Source organism: Antechinus flavipes, chromosome 2, assembly GCF_016432865.1.
Source record: "Antechinus flavipes isolate AdamAnt ecotype Samford, QLD, Australia chromosome 2, AdamAnt_v2, whole genome shotgun sequence".
NCBI classification, from domain to species: domain Eukaryota; kingdom Metazoa; phylum Chordata; class Mammalia; order Dasyuromorphia; family Dasyuridae; genus Antechinus; species Antechinus flavipes.
The window spans coordinates 444,098,960-444,123,928 of record NC_067399.1 but is presented as its reverse complement, the minus strand read 5'-3'; the positions used below and the strand labels follow the sequence as shown (position 1 = coordinate 444,123,928).

Genomic DNA, 24,969 nt, shown 5'->3' with positions numbered 1-24,969 from the left:
ATTCTCTCTTCATTGGCCTTATATCTGAGTCTTCTGAGAGAATGGGATTATGGGTTTTCTCCCATAGTGCTCTCTGGCCCAAAGAGCTTCAAGGGAGGTGTGAACTCACAAAGTTACAAAGTTTACTTTGTGAAACTTCCATACTTGTGAACTCCAATGAGTAAAGGTGTGAACACAAGCCTTGTATTAATTAGTTCTACTTAGTACCTTGTTTCAGGTTCTGGCCCAAAACATCTTCTTGTAAGATCAGATCAACTCTAATTAGTTAGCAGTTTGTAAAGATTCCAACAGGTTCATACTCTCTTGATTTTTTTTTCCTGGTTCAGTATGAAAGGGGTTTTGTATTAAAACCTCATATGGCTTGACTGAGTGGAATCATTCCTCCAATTATCTCTTTGAAGTTTTTTAGAGCCAATAAAATGTTTTCTATTTTTCCACCCCATCCCAACTTCTAGATAACCATTCTTTGTCCTCCAATCTATAATTTTTCTCACTAACTTATACCTATTTCAATAGGATAATATAGTTATCTACCAAATATTCTCCACGCATCCATGACAAGTTTCTTGCATTCTCCCTTGGAATATATTTTGTGAAATAAGTAACTCCTATGTCATTTGAAAGAAATCAGAATTAAAAATTATTGGAAAGATAGGCTGAAATTAACAAGGGATCAATAGGGACAAATGTAAATAAGATTAATATAATCAAGTTTCATTCAGAAAGGGAAGTAAAAGTTTCAATATATTCTGCAACAGAGAGGCCACATATGGCTGTTCATTACTAAGAATCATACTTTAAGAGCAATGATGGCCAATTTGTAATGTATCCAGAAAAGGAAAAATTAAAAATGGAAACTATTATAAAAGGAATTCTGAAGGAACTTGAGATGTTTATCCTGAAAAATAAATACTTAGGATAAAGATAATTATTGTTTTCAAACACATTTGACATGCTTTGAGAATGATGGAGTATCCTTATTCCATGTGACTTAAAGGGTAAAACTAGGATTAATGGGTAGAATAAAGGCTAATTTGGATTAAAAAACTAACAATTAACATCTCTCCCCCAAACAGAACAGTTATAATGGAAATAGAAGAGTTATAAAGTTAGAGCTAGAAATTTTTTTCATCTAGGGCAAAAACAGCTGAAGAGGCAAGGCATTTCATGAGTTTAGAAAACAGAAGAGGAATTGAGAACAGAGGGAAAAGTCAGGTTGGGAAGAGGGATGCCAGAGTACAAAGTTCTGGCTGCAAGGCTATACCATGAGGAAGTACCAGGAAGTTCTGTGAACAGTGGTTGTCACAAGAAAGAAAAGCACAATCCTGACTGTGCTGGAACCTTGAGGCAAAGCCCCATTTGTCCTGTGTTAGTTCTGGCTTTACACTCAATCGATGAAATATTCAAAACAAGGCACTATATGATCAAAGATTTTTATGAGTAATTCTTACAAAAGACCAACACAAAACTAAAAATCCTTAGGAATGAAATCAGCTTCAAAATAGAAATCATTATCCCGTTTTATATTTCTGGTACAAAGTCAAGATGTATGCATACAACTTGTATGTAGTTCTGGCTGCTACATCTTAAGAAAGCTAAAGAGGAGTTGGAAAAGGCACAGAAAAAAGTGGCTCAAATTATCAAGTGACTAATGGGGTAGCACAGCTTCCATGTGAGACCAGAATAAAAAAGACTAAAACTCTTCAGACTGGAAGGACAAAGATGAAAAGGGAATACAATGGAGAACTGCCTATAAAATTACAAAATGGTATGGGGGTAGAACAAGCAAGGCTTTGTCACCAAATTCCAGTATATTAAAAATTAAAAGATATCTATTAAAATAAAAAATACAATATATAAAGCAAATATATGTCACAAAATGGATACTAAACTTATTAAAAACCATTATGTTAAGGGACTGTCAAAGCAGAAAACATTACCTTAGAAAATGAGATTACCTTACAGATAAAATTATATTTATATGAAAGATACCTTCCTAATCTTTCAATACTTAAATCTTGAAATAAAATCACAGCTTGAGGCAGCTGATGGCACAGTAGATAGAGCATTGGCCCTGGACACTTAATACTTCATAGCTGTAAGTTCAAGTCACTTAACCCCAAATGTCTAGCAAAAAATAAAATAAAATAAAATGACAGCCTTCCATAAGTCCCTTAGTACACTGTTAAAGAGAGATAACTGGGATGAATATTACCATGAATATGATGTTTACTTTTGACAGCCTGAAATCATCAACAGGCATGACAGGGCCATTAAACTTGGAAAGAAAACCCTGCTACAATTAAGTCAAATTTATTAACTTGTTCATCTCACATACTTTAAAAATTTCAAAATAATGGTTAAAATAAGTCCCTGATATCCTGGAAACTTCCTGAAGGCAGCATCTGTTTTACTTTCTGAATTCTCAGAATCTTGGTGAGTGTGAGGCCCACAGAGGAACTTAATAAATTATTTGTATGATTAGCGGATTGTTAGATTATTCCTTCATGTTTGCCTCAAAGCCTCATGCAAAATTAAATATGAGTAAAGCTAAATGGATAACTATGAGAAAGGGAAGTCAACTCAAGAAGAGGAAGAAAAAAACTTGAACCTAAAAACCTGGCAATTAATACTTAAATCTGGTAATTCAGAGTTAATCATTTTTAAATAATGAAGATCAACTGGTTCACTGCACAAAGTTTTATTTTTTAGAATGTGAGGAGCAGAAAATGCATTAAGACTCACAATCAGAAGACCAATATTTAGTTCCTAGGGCCATCACCTTGGGAAAAATAGGCAGATTCTCTCAGTCTTAAGTTTTTTCTTCTGTAAAATGGGGATAAAATCTCTTCCCTGTCTGTGTCACAGGATGAACTAAGAAGATCAATGCAGATCACATATGTGAAAGTGTCTTGCTTAATAAATGGTAATTCTTATTAGTGGTTTCCTGGCAAACTCATGAAGTATTAATGATAAGAAATACTCAAGTCAGAAAGCCACAAAGGACAATACTACGAGAAAAAAGAGCTTTCTGTTTGCCTTAAACCAAAAAAATAAATAAGATGTGATAAAGATGGTAAAGAAACTTTTACTTGATTAATACACACAAACACAGACACACACATATGTATATCTGATAATTCTGGGAATTAACTCATAATTGTTCTACATTCATATTAGTTTATACAGACCTTCCCAAGTATCTCTGCATTCATCCCTTTTTCCTGCCCAGAGAAGAACCTTTATGGAGAAGGGCATGTTATCAAGGCAACACCTTGAATTACTGATGAACTATCACCAAGGAGGCACAGAAGAAGCTAGTCTAGCTGAAGTATTATGCGAAGTATTATGAGGGAGAAACAGGAGTCAATATATGCAAGGAAGGTTAAATCACTGCCTTGACCACTATCTCCTCTCATACCCCTTTAGAGATAACACAGGCCTCTGTATCTAAGAGCCCTGGAAATAGCACTGCCCCTTAGAACACTGATTCTGTTTGCAATTTGGTCAGAATAACAACTCTGGTAGAGATTTGACCTGGCAAATGCCTCTGCAGATAGTATCATTCCTGTGTATTAACAGCTACAACTACTGAAGATTGGAGAAAGAAATTCCTCAACATTCGAATGCTTGACATTGTCAAATAGTTCAAAACCCAGAAATACATATCAAAGAAAATATGTTACTATCGACATTACTTTTGTACATTTAGGACCAAAGGGACTTCCCAAATGTCTCATAGCTGAACCCTTCTTATATGTGCTATTTCCTGTTAGGATATGAATTTATTGAGAACATTTTGGGGTGTAAAGCCAGTAACTAGTACAATGTTTTGCGCAGAGTGAACACTTAATAGATAATTTTTCATTCATTGTTCTACTCACTTATTCAATAGCTTTCAATTCTGTTAATTTCAATCCATCATATCATATTTTGTGCATTTCTGTGATCAAATGTACAAAAAAGGGAATAAACAGTACCTGTCACATAGGTCTTCTAGGACACTACTCACCGTCTCTGGATGAGATAATCTTCTAGTATGTCAAGGCAACGCACCATCTGGGAGAAGATGAGCACTTTATGTCCACCAGCAATGAGCTTGGGGAGTAGTTTATCAATTAGCACCAGTTTGCCTGCTGCCTGAATCATGGCCTGCAGCTGAAAGTCCAAAGAATCAGGACTATGCGTTTTACGAAAATCTTCCAGAATTTTCTCTTCTGCTCCTAAAAAGGAACAGAACAAAACCATTCTTTGCACAAATTACTATGGTGAAAGAGATTGTCTGTTTCTTGGAAAAGAATAGCTCAAAAGCCAAAGGAGAAAAAATAAAGCAATATCTGAAAAGTTAATTTCTAGATATCAAATTCCAAATCCCCTAGAACTGTGCATCCAAATGAAATAAAGAGATTCAACCAGGGTGACAGCAGAGTTAGTCTTGCCCTTTCCTACACAAGGACTCTTTCTCAATTATTAAGAGTATTCTAGAAGCCACATCCTAAGCTTTCCTAATGAGACTGAAAAATGCTTCACAGAAAACTAACAAGAAATTCTATATTACAGCCTTTAAAAAAATACCTATCAGAAAGACTAAACCAATTAGAACTCAAACTGAATATTGTTTTAACAAGTTCTCTTTTCTTTATGAAAATTCTCAATTAGTAAATGTTCACCACTTGTCAATATATTTGTATAGGTACTTTAAACATCTTTAGGACATTCTCATCTATCTCTTGTTTTGCCTCTTTAAGTAACCTTTGTGACAGAGCATTTCGCTGTTATCAGAGGCTGGCAGCATGAAGCAAAAACAAACACTGGGACCTGAAGTCCAAAGACCTAGGTTCAAGTCAGGGCTTTGTCACCCAGTCGCAAGGTGGCAAGTAACAAGGACAGTCATAACTACTCGGAACCTCAGTTTTCCTTATTTGTAAAATGAAAATAAAATACATGCACTACAAACTTCATGGAGGTGAGAGGATTAAATGAATTAATATAAAGCACTTTGTAAACTGTAAGACATAATTTAAATTTAGCTCCATTATAGTAATAACAAAAATAATCATAACAATAGGGTTTAGTTGGAGAAGAGAAGAAAACTAGTTGTCTTTCTGGCTCCTGGTAAATTTGGTTTTTATTGTATAGCTTCATTCTTTCATTTGAAGTGTCAAGAATTCCAAAAGCATATACACCCATAGTCGAAGTATGAGAATACATTCCAAAACCAAATAAAAAATGACTTCTGGATTATCCACACCACTATTCCCATTATTCCCCTCACCCCCCTTAACACAGACTATTGAGAGTCAACTACTACAGCTTTCAATTTCAAACTGTCACTAAGTGTATGTTATGTAATCTCTCAATTGATATACCCATACATCTTAGCAAAATATGCCACGATACAACCAAACACCTTTTTGCTAGAATGCCATCTTTCCTAGAACTTCTATCTTCCTCACTAGCTAGCAAAGATTTGCCCATTAATGCCAGAGTTCTCTATGTCCCAGTTCAACTTCCCACAACTAATGACAGCTGTAACTAAAAACTGACTTGTGTACATGTACACACACCCACCTGTGAACACACTGTATACCATACTGGATCTCTGAAGCACCATCTCCAATGAAGTTAATTCTCCCTCTTTCAGCTACTCCAGTCCCATATTCTGTGGTTTTTAGGAAATGTAAAATCATGCATTGATCTTGCATACTTGAAAGCAAAGGCACAATGTCCTAACCAAAGCCAGCCAAGGCAGAACAATGCTGGAGATAAACAACTTACACATATACCACCACTCTGACCCCAGACCTATATATCACTGCTGCTTTTCCCCATTTCCAATCTGCTTCAAAATCATCATCCACTTTCTGGATTGTTTCTAACCCCAAATTCTCCTAGCTTTATTGTGTTTCCTCTCTGCCACATATGTATCCTGTTCCATTTTATGCTATACCAGTTATTAATTCTTGAAGATTGGTGCTGATAATCCATTCAGGACTAGTTAAATAAAAAAAAAAAATGGGGATAGAAACCATTTATTGCAAGGGAACAAGTCAGAAATACCCCAAATATTGAGACAGCCAAAATGCCAAGTAATTGTCTCCACATACACATATGCTCAGTCAAAGGGCCTAAGAGGGAAACAAACAATGTATTCATTTGGCTTGGAATACTTTGTTTAATTCAAACTTCTTGTTCTCAGGGGTCAGTGGCAAGATTTAACCCTACCTTGCTCCCCCCTGGCTCACCATTGATCAAATAAGGGTGATTACAGCATTTTCTCAGCTCCATCATGGTGTTGATGAGATTAGGCATGTTATGCTGATTTGCCCCCTTGGCCAGGAAGGAAAAGTTCTTCTCTAAAATGGCTCGATAATACTTTTTCTGGATATTAGTCAACTCTACTTCAATGATTGTCTCTTGTTTGGGAGCTAGGTTCTTTTCCACATCATCTTTCAGCCGCCGCAGCATCATGGGCTTCAAAATGGACTGCAATTTCTTCACCTGCCCGGGAAAATAAGACTAATTTACCTCTTTGAAGAAAGATGAAGTGAGCACCAAGATTTTTCAATCATTAATACATGTTTACTGAACTCAATCAGCATAACAAACAAATATGTGTTGAATATCAGATATGGAAGGAACTAAAAGAGACTATGGGCCCTTTGCATTCAGAAAATTTACAACCTGTAAAGGGGGACAAGAGATAGAATGCTGAAAAGAGAGACACTGATGAGAAAGAGCTAGTGAAGACCATTAGCTGAGCCCCAAGTCTCAAGATGAAGAACACTGTCTTTAGTCTGAGGTACTTCTCTCAGTCCTAGTCAAAATTACTTACGATAATACAACACATAATTGTGTAAAAACAACCACCACCTACCATCAAAAAATACACTAAAGATGACAAGAAAAATGGCTAACTTTTCCATGTAAAAAAAGATAGTTTAACAGAAAATGAATTTGAGCTCTTTTTCTAGGATAGAAATAAATATACATTTCACCTTCTATATCCTCTCAATCATTGTGATACAACATAAAGTAGCTAGATGGGGTGGGTCAAGACTAATGAGTAGCCACAAAAAAGAGTTAGCTAAAATGAGCTACACAAGCTTGTGACCTTGGTGTCAGATATATTATTACCATCTGAACAAACTAAATTCAAGTTAGAACTCCAGTCTCTTTACTTACCACAAAGAAAAGGTACAAAGATAACTTTCATCATTATGTTTGCTATGAAAGAAAGATATGTACTAGCTTACAATCAATTCAATAAACATTAACTAAGTACCTAAGATGTACAAAGCATGGTGTTAGGAACTAAGTAAAAAAGATGAAGTCAAAATGGTCCATGCTTTCCAGGAGGTTCAAGAAGGAAAAAAATAAATAAATAAAATAAAGGAAGAACTTTATTTCATGTTTCTCAAGTGTGATTCCTGATGTCATGAAGTAATTGCATTATTTGATAGCCTACTGAGTCTTGGTCATTGAAAGCTATCAGGTACTCAGACATGAGAGGGTGTGGCCCAGAGTGAGAGCAATTAAAAGCAAAAGTGGGAGAGAGGAAAAATGAAAGCAAGTGGAAAGAAGATTTTTAATTTTGAAACAGAAGGGTTCTCAAAGATTATCTATCTGAAGTAGAGAAGATTTACAGACCCCAATATGAAGGAGCAGAGAAACCATTTCAGAAAATAATGTTAGAATGAATATATATATATATACACACACAAAGTAAAGAGAAAGTGAAAAGCTACAAGTGTTTGACTAAATGATTTCTGTGATATGACACATATTATTTGGATTTTTAAAATGTTAAAATAAGACAGTCAATTGTTAAAAAGAGTAATTGTAATGAGTAAAAAGTCCTCCTCTTATTCAGTTAGGAAAAACTAAATGGCTTTGACTTTAGCAAGCAACATATCAAAAGGAGGGAGGACAAAAAGAGAATCAATGTGGGAGGGAGGCAGGGAGAGGAAAGTACATATTCATAGTTCTTTATCCTGGTAGTAAATACAACAAAAGCTGGGAACTACAGAATACCTGCTGCTGGAGTTCCAGAAACTTAACCAGAAGTAGGTAACTCAGTCAGAGTATCTGGGAATACAAGTACATTTCAATTAAAAAGTCCAGCCCAAGCAACAATTGTGCTAAGATATCTAGAACTGAAGGCACTTATTATAAATAGATAAAAATATACCAATTACTCTCCTCACTTATAACTGCCTACCAGTACAATTATTTGTACTGGTTCCTCACCATCTATAATACTTTTTTAGCTGCATTCAAGAATTCGAATACTGGGCTTAAGCATGTTTCATTTTTTTTTTTTTTTGGTGGGGGTTCAAATAAAGTCTTTTTTTTTTTTTTAAATAACTTTTTATTGACAGAACCCATGCCAGAGTAATTTTTTACAGCATTATCCCTTGCACTCATTTCTGTTCCGATTTTTCCCCTTCCTCCCCCAGATGGCAAGCAGTCCTATACATGTTAAATAGGTTACAGTATATCCTAGATACAATATATGTGAGCAGAACCAAACATTTCTCTTGTTGCACAGGGAGAATTGGATTCAGAAGGTATAAATAACCCAGGAAGAAAAACAAATATGCAAGCAGTTTATATGCATTTCCCAGTGTTCTTTCTTTGGGTATAGCTGCTTCTGTCCATCCTTGATCAATTGAAACTGAATTAGCACTCTTTATCGAAGAAATCCACTTCCATCAGAATACATCCTCAAACAGTATCGTTGTTGAGGTATATAATGATCTCCTGGTTCTGCTCATTTCATTTAGCATCAGTTCATATAGGTCTCTCCAGTCCTCTCTGTATTCATCCTGCTGGTCATTTCTTACAGAATAATAATATTCTATAACGTTCATATACCACAATTTACTCAACCATTCTCCAATTGATGGGCATCCATTCATTTTCCAGCTGCTAGCCACTACAAACAAGGCTGCCACAAACATTTTGGCACATATAGGTCCCTTTCCCTTTTTTAGTATCTCTTTGGGGTATCATGTTGTTAATAAAAGAACAGACGTAGGAATTAAGGGAGGGTTCTATTCCTATTAAAGCAGCCATAAGCAAGATCTTTAAGCCCTCAGGTAGAGATGAAGACAAGAAACTGCCATGCTCTTGATGGCTCTCATTTATAATCTGATTTACAAATCTGGTACATTTTAATTATGGTTAATTAGTTTTCTCACTTAGAAAGGATAAAAATAATATTACAGAACACTATGCAAGAATTCATTTATCATTCCTTCCAGAGAGTTCTGCTGACTCCTTGAAAGAAAGGCACTTTGCAAAGAGTAATACTGTGTCTTTTCAATTCCTTCAAATTCTCACTTACCTGCTCCTCTGTCTTCAGATCTCCAAATTCCTCCAGAAAAGCGGTCTCTGAAGGAAACTGTGATGGTTCAAGGAAATTCAGTAAGCTAAAGAGTTCTTCTACGGAGTTTTGTAAGGGAGTCCCAGTCAGCAGTACTTTATGTTCCTATACAAATTAAAACACACGATTAAAATCTGTTAGGCATCTGAACACTCATTTATGGTGACAATCTAATGTTGGGGCTGCCTACATTCTTTATATGCCCTTCTGTCATAATTTCTTAAGAAAAAAAAAAAAAGAGGAGGTATGAATAACAATAATGGTGACAAAAATATAGTAACTGACATCTATCTGAGGTATTTTAAAATATCCAAAATGCTTTCCAAATAAATACTCAATGAGGAAGGAGATCAAGCATTGTAACCTTCAATTCTCTAAAGAGGAATCAAGGACAAGTAAGTTGACAATCAAGGTCATAAGAACTGGATGGGAGAATTATGACTCAAACCTAGGGTTTCTGATATTACCTCTGTATAAATGGCAACTTTTCTGAGTGTAAAAAGCACAAAGTCGAATTGGAGTCAAAAGTAATATTATTGGTTTGGTTCCTATAAAAAAAAAATAATTTAGAAACCCCTTGTCATAGTTTTTTTTTTTTTTTGGCTTCCAGACTCCTTGGATTAGAGACCTTGAGAAATTACTCAGTGTCTTCAGGTTTAAAAGCTTGTAAACTCTCACCAAAGCCATGAGTTTTAATCCCTCCAGAAGTTTGCAGTTTCTGTTTTTCAGTCTGTGTGCTTCATCAATTATCACACAACTCCAATGAATCTTCTTCAGCTCTGGGCAGTCAGCCAATATCATCTCAAATGTTGTGATAACAACATGGAATTTGAAGATTCCAGAGAGGGGGTTGCCCTGGGAATGACATAAATTAAAAAACAGCTATAGAGTCCTATCAGTGGAATTGTTGAACTTTGGAGCAAAGTAAATTCCTACATGATTGCTGGAAGGAACAATATTAATATTATGAATAAGATGGTATCAAAGGACAAAATGCATTATAGTACATATGTCTACAAAAGAACTTAATACAGACAAAGCATTATCAAGACCCTCAAGCATTCTTGATAATTCAAAGGCCAAGAAGCCTGATTTCTAGTTTGGCTTTTGAAACTACTTTCAACTTATTTATTAAAGCAAATCTTAAATTATATAATAACTATTTCAAAGATTCATTATTTCACTGTCACTCCTCCTTCAGTATCTTGATAGATATCAGTAGTTCAATGAGCTGCAGGGGCCCCAAAACTTTTCCCTTGGTGGACAACCTTCTTCTTCCTTTTTTTTTCTTTGACAATTTAATAATTAATTTTTAAAAAATAACAGCTTTTAATTTTCAAAATATATGCAGATAGTTGTCAACATTCATCCTTGCAAAACACTGTATTCTGAATTTTTCTTCCTCCCTTCCTCCCACTCCCTCTGCTAGAGAGCAAGTAATCACATGTGCAATTCTTCTATACATATATCATTTATCATGCTGCACAAGAAAAATCAGATCAAAAAGGTAAAAACTGAGAAAGAAAACAAAAAGCAAACAAATAACAAAAAAGGTGAGAATACTATTTTGTGATCCACATAGTCCTCTCTCTGGATGCAGATGGCTCTCTCTATTACAAGTCTATTGGAATTGGCCTGAATCACCATATTGTTGAAAAGAGCCAAGTTCATCACAGTTGGTCATCACATAATCTTGTTGCTGTGTACAATGTTCTCTTGGTTCTGCTTACTTCATTTAACATAGTTCATGTTAAGTCTCTCCAGGCCTTTCTGAAATCTTCCTCATGATCATTTCTTATAAACCAATAATATTCCATAATATTCACACACCATAATTAATTCAGCCATTCTCCAACTGATGGGCATCCACTCAGTTGTGGACAACCTTCTGAGAGTAAGCCTTTCTGTACTCTTATTTTTGGACAGTAAAACTCAGATTATCCATTTGCCCTATAACAAAGCTTTTCACCTTGATAGAATCTAATAGAGTTGTGCTGTACTGGCATATCTATCACAATCTGGGTTATCTACATATAATGATAAGGCACTGCAATAGAACTTTAGTTGAGGTTTCACCAAACCACACAAAACGAAGAGAAAGAGAGCCAATATGAAGAAGACAGGAAACACAGGTGACAAGTAATCACATGTGCAATTCTTCTCTACATATATCATTTATCATGCTGCACAAGAAAAATCAGATCAAAAAGGTAAAAACTGAGAAAGAAAACAAAAAGCAAACAAATAACAAAAAAAAATTTTTTTTACTTCATTTCTACTTCAAAGTCTCAGACAAAAATGCTATCAAGGCATGTACTGAATGAATACTAATGAAAATTTTAGTGACACAAACACTATAACACATTTTATTTGCATTGATAAAAATGAAGATGGGAACTCTCTTGAGGCAAGGACTACCAGGTAGTAGGAGCTAAGCCATCTAATTAGTACCAACCCCTAGAGTCAGTTTTAAGAAGCAGAGCTGAGGGTTTGTATCCCAAAGAGATATTAAAGAAGGGAAAGGGACCTGTATGTACCAAAATGTTTGTGATAGTGGCTAGAAACAGGAAAATGAGTGGATGCCCATCAATTGGAGAATGGCTGGGTAAATTGTGGTATATGAATGTTATGAAATATTATTGTTCTGTAAGAAATGACCAGCAGGATGAATACAGGGAGGCTTGGAGAGATTTGCATGAATTGATCTGAGTGAAATGAGCAGAACCAGGAGATCATTATGTACTTCAACAACAATACTATATGAGGATGTATTCTGAAGGAAGTGGATTTCTTCAACAAAGAGAAGATCCAATTCAGTTCCAATTGATCAATGATGGACAGAATCAGCTACACCCAGAGAAACAACACTGGGAAATGAATGTAAACTACTTGCATTTTTTTCTTCCCAGGTTATTTTTACCTTTCTGAATCCATTTTTTCTTGTGCAACAAGAGAACTGTATGGATGTGTACACATATATTGTATTTAAGATATACTTTAACATGTTTAACATGCATGAGACTGTCTGCCATTTAGGGAAGAGGGTGGAGGGAAGGAAGGGAAAAGTTGGAACAGACGTGATTGCAAGGGACAATGTGAAAAATTACCCATGCATATGTTCTGTCAATAAAAATCTATTTAAAAAAAAAAAAAAGCAGAACTGACCTAATACAGCCTTATTTTGTACTGCTTCCATGTGTCACTTCCTACTTCCTTCTGAATATCTTGGAAAAACAATAGATTTATTCTAGCTGAATAGTAGAATCCTAAGAGAAAATTCAAATTATCTAAATCAACTGCTAATACCCCTATAACATCCCTAATACATAGGGATGATTTCCACTGAAGAGAAGGGAAAAATGCTTTGTTTTTATGTAACAAAGGCTGAGCTTTCTCTTGATTCTTTAAAAAGAATTCATTTCCAGCTCCCTTTCTGAATTTCAATGCTTGTCCAAAAACGACTGTTTTGCTTGTAGTCTACATAGCAACTACATGACAACTCATGTTGATTAGAAATCAGGCTTCTTACTTTTGAAATATCACAGGGAATGGAAAGAATGCTTGAGGGCCTTGAATATCATTATTAATAATACAACATCAGAAAGATGAAAAGAATGTTCTCTATAAGGCCAGTGTCTTAAGATACAGAAATACCAAAATTCAAGATGCTAGGTAGAAAAACATTTAAAGGAAAGATTCTACTTTATAGATTATCACACTAAGTAATTTATGCTATAACTTGACAATTTATGCCAGTTTTACCTGGGCATCCCTGTAGAGCATCTCATATTGCTGGATCATCTGCCTGCTAATCTGGCTTCCATGATACACAATGGCATTCATCTCTGTCCATGTCCGGAATTCTCGTTCCCAGTTGGTAATGGTGGATAGTGGAGCAATAATGAGGAAAGGACCATGTATTCCCATCAGGAATATTTCTGAGAGAAATGTGATGGACTGAATGGTTTTCCCTAGGCCCATCTCATCAGCCAAAATACAGTTTTTTCTGAAGAAAAAACAAATAAACATGTTTCATTACCAATACAGCAGAGAGAAAGCTGAGAATGGCAAAAATGGGCAAAACTTCTGAAATGGGGTTGGGGGGCAGGGTGGGGAATCCCACCTAACAGTGAGAAATTTAAAGAATAGTTCTAGTACATACTCTTTAAAGTAAATTCTTCCTTAAGAAGAAATGAAAACCTTTTGGAAGATTCTAAATAAGTAGACATTGAAGACTTTATTTCCTAATCTAGGAATCTTGAGGCTCTGATTCTACCATGCTAGAAATGACTTTTGGAAGAGATTGTCAGTTATATAAAAGAGTCTTTGCTACTTGGCCTTCAGACTCCTTCCATAAATTTACAGTAGCTCATTAAGCTGAGAAAACTATATGTTATTTCACAATTTACAAAGCACTTTTACATTTATTACCTCATTTGATTTTGACATTTCCTGTGAGGGAATTTACATTAAGGAAATGGACTCAAGAGAGGCTAACTTAATTATCCAAAGTCACAAGTCTAGTGGACCCTTTAATGTCATTCTCCTTCTGAAGAAAGATCTAAAAGACAATCAGCTTGGAGGATTCCTAGGATCATTCTCTATCTTCATTTTTTTGAAAATAAACCTTCAGTTCTAAGCAATTCAGAAAATCAAAACATGAAGACAATGATTTGTGAAAGAATCTTCCATATCACCAAAATGCCCTATGACACCAAATTAAGTCTGAATAGACGTGTTATCTTAAAAATTATGTTAGCTTTGTTCTTTAATTCATTCAAAAATAATTTAATCAAATATTTACTATGTACAAAAGACCAATGTGTTAAGTGCTTGAGTAGAAAAGTTTTTGCTACACATTTCTATCTAATACTTTCAATTCCAAACTAGTCAGACTAATGATGCTAGATTGGTCATTCCTCTAAATTATACACATTTTGAAAAGGTACAGTTTAGAGAGATGGCACATGTGGTTTGGCTTCTCACCTATTATACCAGTTAAAAAGGAGCCAGTTCATCCCCTCGAGCTGGTACTCTCGAAGCTGATTATTGTTCTTGTATTCCCGAGACTTTTCAAGTTTCTGCCATGAATCTGAAGCTGGACGCTCCTAATAAACAAAGCAGAGAGCAAAATGCATGAAAAGACAATGCTTTAGGGGAGTTTCACAGATATGAGTATAGTATACATGAAAAGATTGACAGAAAAGCAAACATCAACATTTCTACTGAATTTGCAAATCAGTTGAGAAGGGTACTGAGATCTGGCTGCTTTTTACTTCAAAACAATGCTGAGATTATTTTAGCCCTGAATATGTTATGCTATATTCATTGTGTGTATATATGTTATGTGAGCATATGTATGTGGTTTTTTAATAGGGAGGAGAGGAAGATATGATTTTATCAGTTTAGGGCACTCTCTCAGTGAAATTTCATCTATCAATACAGATTGATACTCTCTTTGTAAATTATAATGACTTGTTCTGGCTCCCAAAGGTAGTAGGTATAAAAGGCAGGACTTGATCTCCTAAAGTCAGTTCTTCCTCAGAAACCAACTCTTTAGATATCATTCTGCATCTTTATATAAATAGATTTTTGAAATTAACATTAATTTCAATTGAAAAGTAACTTGTTACTTTTCAAATTTTAATTTTTCCCAAGGGGCCAACAATGACTTTATTTGCTCCTCTTTGGGAGTGGTTTCCTTCTTTGTGCACAGTGCATCAGTGAGGCAGCTTTGGGGAAAAACTAACATGCATGTAAGTGCACATCACAGATCCCAGGGATAGTTTCCTAACATACAGTTAATTCAAGATAGTCTGAAGTGCTGAATCTTAAAAGGGAATGAACATTCTGCACAGGCTCTAATGGAAATGAGATGCAACAGAATTTTACTTAACCTCCTTGTTAACAAAAATTCCTTAAATTCCAAAAGATGAAATGACACCATTAAGACTAAACTGGGGTTAACAAAGCTTACAAGGAATTGTAGAGTTAAGTAATAAAGGGATTTTCCGATATTCATTATAATAAAAGATTGACCTTATTTCCTTTTTATGGCACAGTTAAATGCAACCAGTACATGAGGGGTAATGCCACAAAGAATATCATAAAATGTCAGCAAAGCAATCAATAAAACTCCTATGATATTTTGTGGATAAAATGGTGAAACAGAAGCTACATGAGAATATGAATAGGTGGATTTATAAACAATCTAACAAATATAGTCAAAAGATACTGAATATTAAACCAATAGCAAGATGGAAAAAAAGTGACAAGAATAGGTAGTAATACCACATGGCCATGGACTTGTCTTATTGTGTCAATAGATGAAGACATTAAAAATGCATTGTTTGTGAGATTTGTGGATAACACAATGATGAAAGATATATGTAATATAATAGTTCAAGGAATCAAGATGCAAAATGGCTTCAGCAGCTTAGAATGCTGGACTCCTAAAATGAAATATAGTAGGGATTGATGTAAAATCTTACTTTCAGTTTTTAAAAAAAATCAATTTTGCAAGATGAGAAAGCCTCAGAATCACTACTTTTGAAATCAGAAGATTTCTGTCTTCTGATATTTGAAAGGCTGTCATAAAGAAGGATTATTATTTTTGCAAAGATCTACATAATATTACTGGGATTAAAGAGTAGAATTTATAATGAGGTAGATATTATCTTGAATAATTCAGCAAGTATTTACTAAATACCTACTAAATGTCAGAATTTTAGTGCTGGAACAACCTAAAAAATGTATCAGAAGGAGAGCTCCACTTACTCATTTTGAAGAGGAGAGAAACCAAGGTTTAAAGGAGGTAAAATTATTTGCTCATAGTTTACACAACTCCAAACACACTTAACACAGGCAATATATAATATAGTCTTCTTGATTCCTGGGGAGCTAGGTGCTGATCAAAAAAAAAAATCCAAAATAAAACTCAGAAGGTATGATAATGTTTAATACATGAATTTTTATAACATACCTTTTACATATGAAAATCCCAAACAGATGCTAATTATGGTTAGGATACTAATTGGAATATTGAGATTTATTCTCTAGCAATTGCCAAGTCACATTTCAAAAACCCACTTTTACACGCCTGGATTTGACAGAAGAGCCTCAGGTCGATCCCATAGGGAAATACTTGACTGGAAATAGAGCACTTTGCAAAAACTAAGACTTTTGTATGATAGTTTCAATTTAAGGGTTCCATGTACAATGTGAGATGACTTTAAATAACTGCAACATTTGATGCATTCCTGCAAATTGCCACAAGCGAACTCTGACTCTCAAAGCTTGAAGAGGTTTTAGAGATCAGCTAGGACAAACTTCTACTTCATGCTTGTGAATCCTGAGCCTGAGAACAGCAACCATGAAAAAAAAATCTAGGATAAGTTCAATATGATCTAAAGTGATCAAAGGCTAATAAAGTATTAAAGTGAATTAATGGAAATAGTAGAGGAGGAGAAGGGCAAAGGAAAGAAAGGGAGTGAACCTTATTCTCATAAAAATTGGCTCAAAGAGGAAATATAGGTATATAAATCTATCTTACTCCGTAGGAAAATTAGAAGGGGAAGGGTGAAGGGTAACAGAAGAAAAGGCATATTGAGGGAGGGGATGGTCAATATGAAAACTTTTGAGGAGAGTTAGGGCAAAAGGAGAGAGAATAGAATAAATGGGGAGGGGAGAATTCACTTAGTAATAGTAACTGGTAAAAGAATTTTGAAGAAAATTTCTCTGATGAAAGCCTCATTTCTCAAATGTAAAGAAAACTGAGTCAATTTTTTATTAAAAAATAAGAATCATTTTCCAATGATCAAAAGTTATGAAATAGGCTCAAAAGCCAAAAGCCCAAAAGGCTATAAAATCATGTATATTCTCTGACCTAACAATACCACTACTAGGCATAAATCCCAAAAGAAATTTTTAAAAAAGAAAAAGGACCTATATATACTAAGTATTTATAGCTCTCTTCACAGGTTAAAGAATTGGAAATTGAGGGAATGCCTATAAATTGGGGAATGGCTAAATAAATTATGGTATATGATCATGATGGAATATTATTCTATGGGAAATGATGAGCAGGATGCTCCCAGAAAAAGCTGGAATGTCCTCCATGAACTCAAGTAAAGTGAAATGTACTGTACAAAGTAATAACAATGTTATGGGATGATTGGCTGTGAATGACTGCTGTTCTCAATAATACAATGATCTGTGATTACTATATTATATTTTATGCATTTAGAAATATGAGCTTTAGAAAGATTTCACAGGACTTTTTCAACTGCTTATGAGGAGATGGGTCCGTAAGAAAAACAAAGATTAAGAAGCACTGTTCCAAATGAACTTTATTTATTTTTTTTTGTGAGTTTCAGTTTCTTACTTGGTAAGGTGGAGATAACAGTACCTACTTTCACAGGTCTGCTGTGACAGACAAAAATGATATCATGCATCAAATGCACTGCAAAACTTCATTCATGTTTTACATCAGTGATTAAAAATCTAACTTTTATTCAATTCAGATAAGATAGAATTTGTGGTAGATAGGAGGAAAGAACTAAAAAATATGGCAACAATAATTGTGTTACTTCATCTGAGGGCTTGTCTTTGCCACACAAGTTCACATGCAACCTTAAAAGTTTCCTAAAGTTTAACTGAAAATGTGGCCAACTGTGGACTTCAAAACTATCATGTAAGCTTTTGTCACTTCTACTTTGGACAATTATCTTTAAAAAATTCTTTTTACGTAAAAATATCTGGCACAATATTAAACCACTCAGTATAAAGCTGATATTAATTAACAAGCAGAACATTCCAACTATAAGCTTTCATACTGTAACAAATAAAGTGCAATAACATATTGCTGTTTCTTCAGGGGACATGACTGAATCTAATACTACAGAATATATAGAATGGCAGGGCAGTTTCTAACAGGATAATAAAAAAATCCATAATTATGGTTATTTAGATTTCATGAGAAAGGAATGCATTTCACAAATAATAAATCTTCTAGAAGATAACATTAAATTCTTCAGCTCTGCATATAGTAACTTCCATTATGATCCCAGCAAAAGTAAGATTCAATAACACAATGAAGACTCTTCTTCTCTAAGTTACTACAAATCAATCCAGCAAGTACTAGAAAAAAGTACAGTTCTTGCTCTCAGGAAGAGCAAAGATACTTTTACTCAGAAAAACCAAGATAGATATACAGATAAGCAAATGCAAATTAAGTAGAAAGTTAGTTGGAGAGAAGTAGTGTGAGGTAAGGCAGCAAGCATTAACAATGGGGATAATGAGAAAAAGCCTTGTGAGTAAAGTGAAACCTGAACTGAACCTTAAAAGGGTTTAGGGATTCCAAAAAACTTCTAAAAGAAGTGAGGAGAAAGAGTGTTCTAGGCATAGAAATCAGAACAGGCAATGAGGAAGGAGTTAGAATGCCCCATATGGTCAATGTAACTGGAATATAGCTTGGAATACAGAATATGCTTGAAGGGAATGATTAAAATCAACATGGAAAAGCAAGTTGGAGTTAGAGTGTGAAAAACTTTAAATGTTAATGAGAAGATTTGTATTTTATTCTAGGAAAAATAAGAGAGCCAAAAAAGCTTCTTCAGCAGTAGAGACCTGATTCTCACTCCAGCAGATGAATGATGGAGGCAGAGACTAGAATTAGAGAAACCAATCAAAAGGTTCCTCTATTATTCTAGGATCCTTATACTTATTAACACATGATCTTTTCCTTTAGGATTTGTTGTTACATTATGTTTAATGGAAAGATCATTAATTTTCTGTTTCAAGGTTTTCAAAGCATAAGCCCCAAAATCTCATGTGAAAGCTTCTCTTATTGAAGAATACAATAAAATCAGTATTAACTAGATCAAACTATACATTATCCTACTAGAACTATCCAATTGTCACTAATTTGAATTTGATATACAGAGCTTACTCAATAAACAACAACAACAACAAAAATTTAATGTTCCCAGAACACTTTCTAAAGCTGAAGGAGATGACAAAATTCAAGCAAGATTGTCTGTTTTCATGGGGCATATAATCAAGGAGGTGAGACCTACACCAAAAAGTGACATGCATACCTCAGAGAAGAGTAAAAAAATGATGACTAAAGGAATATTAACAGGGAGGGAAAACTGTATATGGGCAGGCATGTGTGTTTGACTTTCAAAGGATGAGGAGGCAGGGGCAAGACAGCTGGGACATAGAAAAATGCAAGTAAAAGGTGATGGAGAATAGAGTGGAAAAGTATTGGTCCTGATTACCAGAAATTCTCTCCCTATGAACTCCCTAAGAATTACTGATACCACTTGTTTACCTCCCTTATTGAAAGGAAAAGTCAGTGGAGTCTTTCTTTCTTCCTTTGAACCAATTTTAGCTGGGACACTTTTATCTATACTACTCCCTGTCCAATAGATTTTTTTTTTTTCAAAAAAGGTTTCTTTGAGATAAGTATCATCCTTGTTTAAAAACTAAACAAAACCAAACTGAAAATCCTTCTATTTTAACTGCTTTTATTTTCAGTACCCATTAGGCCAGTATCACTTCATGTAATAACTAGTGAAGGCACAAAACACATTGCGCCTAGGGAACATAGTAATGATATTATGAAAGAAAGCTAATTCCCAAGTGGCCAAATTGTAGAAAACAAAAATGGCCTCTATAGAGATGTGAGACCATAATGATCTCTGGTTGGAGTTACTGATTGCTATCAATAAAAGATTTGAAACTTGATACCCAATCATCAGACAGACTCTTGAAGTTTATGATTCTGAGAGGGTGGAGGCAGGAAAAGGAAGTATCTGGTTTCAGGAAGAACAGTAGAAAATCAAACATCTAAGAAGAGGACTGAGGAGGAATAACTCCTTTTGGCATAAGAATATCAAACTCCAGCTTACTATCTCAGTAAAGAAAAAAAAAAACTCTCTCATGAATATGAACATTTCTATCCCCAACAAAAATTCATTGTCTACAGCTGGGGGAAAAAATAACCATTTTCCCCAGAGGAAAAAAGCAATGGAAAAATACTGAGGTCTAAGGCAAAGTTTGGACAGACCACAGGAAATGAGAGACAGACCCGCAGGATTCAGGAGCTAAGATTCCCTAAAACCCATCTTCAAGTGATTGAAAAAGTATAGCAACTAATATAATAATGGCCTTCAACTTGTAGAAAATTGAATTAAAATTCTAAAAAATCTCAAGCACATTTTTTCCTATACTCTTTTCTTTATATTCCTGATGCTGCTCCACAGAGAAATTAACTCAGTACTTCCTTTGTAAATAGGTTTTATTAGGTCAAGTGTAGTACCCTTAAAAGTTAACTGACTATGAAATTACTTAATCTCTGTGATATTTAAAAACTGAAGCTACAAAAATTTTCACACTAGGTACCAATCTGAAAGACTTTTTAGTGAAGCTTAGTTAGAAAAATACTTCTAGGGAACTTTATGTGGATGCCTGCACCTGTTTTTGGAGTATCGCCTCTGAAGTAAAAATTGAAAATTCCAATATAGTACTGTTGTTTTAAAATTGGGGGTGTTGTTGGTGGTGGAAGGATTCACTATTTGATAAGAGAAATAATGACATAGTTAATAGTAACAAGTGAAGAAAAGAAGACAGCTTCAAAGAAGTGGGGAGGAGTTTTGCTTCTGTCAAACATGTCTAATGAAGAAGCAGAAAAACAGTTGGTTTGGTAGTCTGGAGCCAGGCAGAAAAAGAAACTCTCCAGGTAAAGAGCTGCACATGCACAGGTACTCACATTCATTCTGCATATGCAAATACAAATGACTGGTTTTTTATGTATCATGATCAATAAGTCCACATATCTATTAAACATTATTTAAAAGGACTTAAGTGAAAAACAGAGGCATATTACCACATGTTTAATTTCAGGAAGAATTTGAAGAGACTCAAATTCTTTCACTTTAGCTGGATCAACATCTTCTTCCAATTCCCAGGTGCTTTCTTCATATGGCAGGGAACACCATTTCACTAAATAATGAGTCACCTCCTGATTGGGAGCAAAGAGGAGAAAAGAGAAATCCGAGTCACTTACCACAAGAACACAGGGACTAGGACTGGTCCTACCTTGGCCAGGTATTTGAAAATCACTGCAATTAAATAACAGATGTATGGAATTCAAAGAAGGGTTACAAAATTAACCTTGCTGGAATAAGTACTACCCAAACACAGCAGGAATGAAAGAGACTTCAGGGTGCAGAAGCACTTACTTCCCCTGTATCGGAGTCCTTGGTATGAGCCACTTCTAAGATACGATCAACTTCTACATAGTCTGGATTGAACAAATCTTCATCAGGCTAATGCAAACAGAGAAAGGCAGTTTAAAAAAAAAAAAAAGCCAGTAGACCAAAAAAGTCCATCCCTTTGATTTTCTTTAAAAGTCAGCCAACAAATATCAGTTATTTTAAGATCTGCCACATTACAATTCAGGAACTGCCATCTTTAATAGTGAAAGTTTCAAGAAGGTAAAGGATAATTTTGTTTTAAGTTGCTTTCTATAGGAACCTAAAATTTCTCTTAATCCCCTAGGATTCCTTCTACAGAATTCCTGACAAATCATGAAGTAGACAGGTGGAAGGGATCTCCAAAGCCATCTCATATAGTCTCCTCATTTTACATGAGTAAACACAGACAATGAAAAGAGATGAAATGACTTGCGCGTGGTCACACTAGTAGTGTCAGATAAACATCTAATCTCAGCCAAAACATTTTCAGTGGTTAGATTACTACTCCAACAAGCAACATTTAAAAAAAATTATTATTATTAACTTAGTCAATATTGATAAACATAAGTACCCAATCATAGACAAAGAAGAACTGAAAGAGACCTGCATATGAGACCCCACATCTCCACTGCATACTGCCAGCATATTATTAAAAATATCATAAACCTCATATATTAGTTTCAAAGTTGACCTGCTTGTCTAAGTTTCCTTAACTTTTTTTCTTTTCACTTTTAAAAAAATGCTACAATGATCTACCCTTCTCTGGTATCACTATCATTGATATCACTGATCTCCTTTTATCAACTTCCATCCTCCCAAATAAAACAAAGCATAATAACCCTTATATAAAAGGAGCAGAGTCAAACAAAACAAATCCACACGTTGGTCAAGTCTAAAAATGTACTTCTCAACCTAAACCTATTCTCTATCTCTTTGCTGGGGTATAAGCAGCTATAATTCATCCTTAGTTCTCTGCAGTCATGGTTGTGCACTGCACTGATCAGAGAGCTTAAGTCTCTTGATTTTGTTTTTCTTTACAAGGTTGTAGTTCCTATATAATTTTTCCCCCTCATTCTGCTCACTTCATTTTGCAGCATCAAAAAGACCAACATTTCACCAAAACTCTTCAAAACTGTATATTTTGTTTCCTTTGAACTTTTTAAAACTAAAAAATGAACCAAAACATTTGCATTAAAATTTTCTTCAATTTGAAAACAAAAGTCTCCACATTTAGTTAAGGAATAATGTGGCTCTTTACTGATGAAAGTATGGAAATTGTCATTTTAGTTACTGATCTGTATGCTATTAAATTCCTAAGAAAAGTTCTATTGAATGGGCAGAGCCATGATGGTAGAGAAAAAGCAAAGCCCACCTGAGCTCTCCCTCAAATCTCTCCAAAAACCTTTAAATAATGCCCTAAACAAACACTAAAGTGGCAGAACCCAAAAACAATGGAGTGAAACAATTTCCAGCCCAAGCAACTTGAAAGTCTGGCAGAAAAAAATCTATTGTACTGAAGTGAGAATGGAGCACAATCCAGTGCAGACCACACTAGTACAGACCAAGTTCTAGCAAACCAGAAGCCAACTTTGAGACTGAATGAATCAGCAGCTGAAGCAGATGCTTCTAGAACTCTTAGGCCACAGATAGTAAGGTGGTCAAACACCTGGTCAGAAGAAAATTACAAGAATCTCTTTGCTGGCTTTGGGGGCAAGACTCTGTTGCTTTACCCATACTTGGATCTGGGTCACTGTCCTGGGAAGCAATCTCAGGACAAGGAAGAGTAGAGCTTGCCGGCATAGGGGAGCAAGGACCCTTCTTTAGTTCCAAGGCAGAATAGAGTGCTTGTGCTCACTCATAGTCCGGAGCCCAGACCAAAAGATTAGTAAACACACCTTTCCTTAGATTATACTACTTTGGAGGAACTGAAAATTTACAAATCCCCAGAACTATCTCTGAAAACATCTGCAGAAAACTCTTGAAGTTTAGAACAGTGCACCCTTCACCCTTGGAAGCAGAGTCCAATTTTAGCAAAGAGTTAAAAGTCAAGAATTAGGCAGGAAAAATGAGCAAACAATAGAAAAAAATACCAACCACAGAAAGTAAGTATGGTGACAAGGAAGATCAAAACACACTCTCAGAAGAAAGCAATGTTAAAATTCATACATCCAAAGCCTCCAAAAAAACCATGAGTTGGTCTCAGGCCATGGAAGAGCTTAAAAAGGATTTTAAAAATCAAATAAGAAAAGCAGAGAAAAATTGGGAAGAAAAATGAGAATGATGCAAGAAAATCATGAAAAAATTATCAATAGCTTGATAAAAGGCACAAAAAATACTGAAGAAAATAACACTTTAAAAAACAGACTAGACCAAATGATAAAAGAAATTCAAAAATCCAATGAGAAGAATGCTTTGATAAGCAGAATTGGCCAAATGAATAAAAGCATACAAAAATTCACTGAAGTGAAGAACTAAAAAAAAAAAAAAAAAAAAAAAATAGAATTGGCCAAATGGAAAAGCAGGAACCAAAAAAATGGAAAATTAGAAGACAGTATGAAATGTCTTATGAGAAAAACAACTGACCAAGAAAACAGATCCAAGAGATAATTTTAAAATTATTATACTACCTAAAAGCCATGATCAACCAAAGAGCCCAGACATTATTTTTCAGGAAAAACTGCCTTGATATTCTGGAACCAAAGGGTAAGATAGAAATTAAAAGAATACACCGATCATCTCCTGAAAGAGATCCCAGGAATATTATAATCAAATTTCAGGGATCCCAGGTTAAGGAGAAAATATTGCAAATAGTTAGAAAGAAATAGTTTAAGTATCATGGAGTCACAATCAGGATAGCACAAGGTTTAGGAGCTTCTACAGTAAAGAATCAAAGAGAACATGGAATATAATATTCCAGAGGGACTTGGAACTGGGATTACAACCAGGAATCACCTACTCAGCAAAACTGAATATAATCCTTGAGAGAGAAAATTGGATATTCAATGAAAATAGAGGCTTTTCAAACATTCTTCATGACAAGACCATAAATGAATAGAAAACTGATTTCCAAATACAAGACTTGAAGGAAGCATAAAAAGGTAAAAGAGAAAAGGGAAATCATAAGGGACTTGATAAAGTTAAACTGTTTATACTCCTACATGGGAGGATAATAATTATAACACAAAAGAAATTTATCATTATTGGGGTATTTAGGAGAATATATAGACAGAGGGCACAACATGATTAATATGAGGATATGTTTTCTGTGACCATACATGTATAATCTATATCAAATTGCTTTCTTTCTCAATGAGAAGAGTG

General features: G+C 34.8%; 1 protein-coding gene across 9 annotated transcripts in view; it reads right to left on the bottom strand.

The window, feature by feature from the left end:
• CHD6 (chromodomain helicase DNA binding protein 6) overlaps positions 1-24,969 on the bottom strand; it is a 168,774-nt gene that overhangs the window by 66,987 nt on the left and 76,818 nt on the right. For all 9 annotated transcript variants that reach the window (XM_051979283.1, XM_051979281.1, XM_051979289.1 and 6 more), the window contains 8 exons: positions 21,634-21,720; positions 21,279-21,413; positions 14,375-14,496; positions 13,151-13,394; positions 10,067-10,243; positions 9,350-9,493; positions 6,246-6,501; positions 4,013-4,223 (listed from right to left, as the gene is read on the bottom strand). In XM_051979283.1, the coding sequence (XP_051835243.1) occupies positions 4,013-4,223; positions 6,246-6,501; positions 9,350-9,493; positions 10,067-10,243; positions 13,151-13,394; positions 14,375-14,496; positions 21,279-21,413; positions 21,634-21,720 (1,376 nt within the window). The remainder of the gene's footprint in view (positions 1-4,012; positions 4,224-6,245; positions 6,502-9,349; positions 9,494-10,066; positions 10,244-13,150; positions 13,395-14,374; positions 14,497-21,278; positions 21,414-21,633; positions 21,721-24,969) is intronic.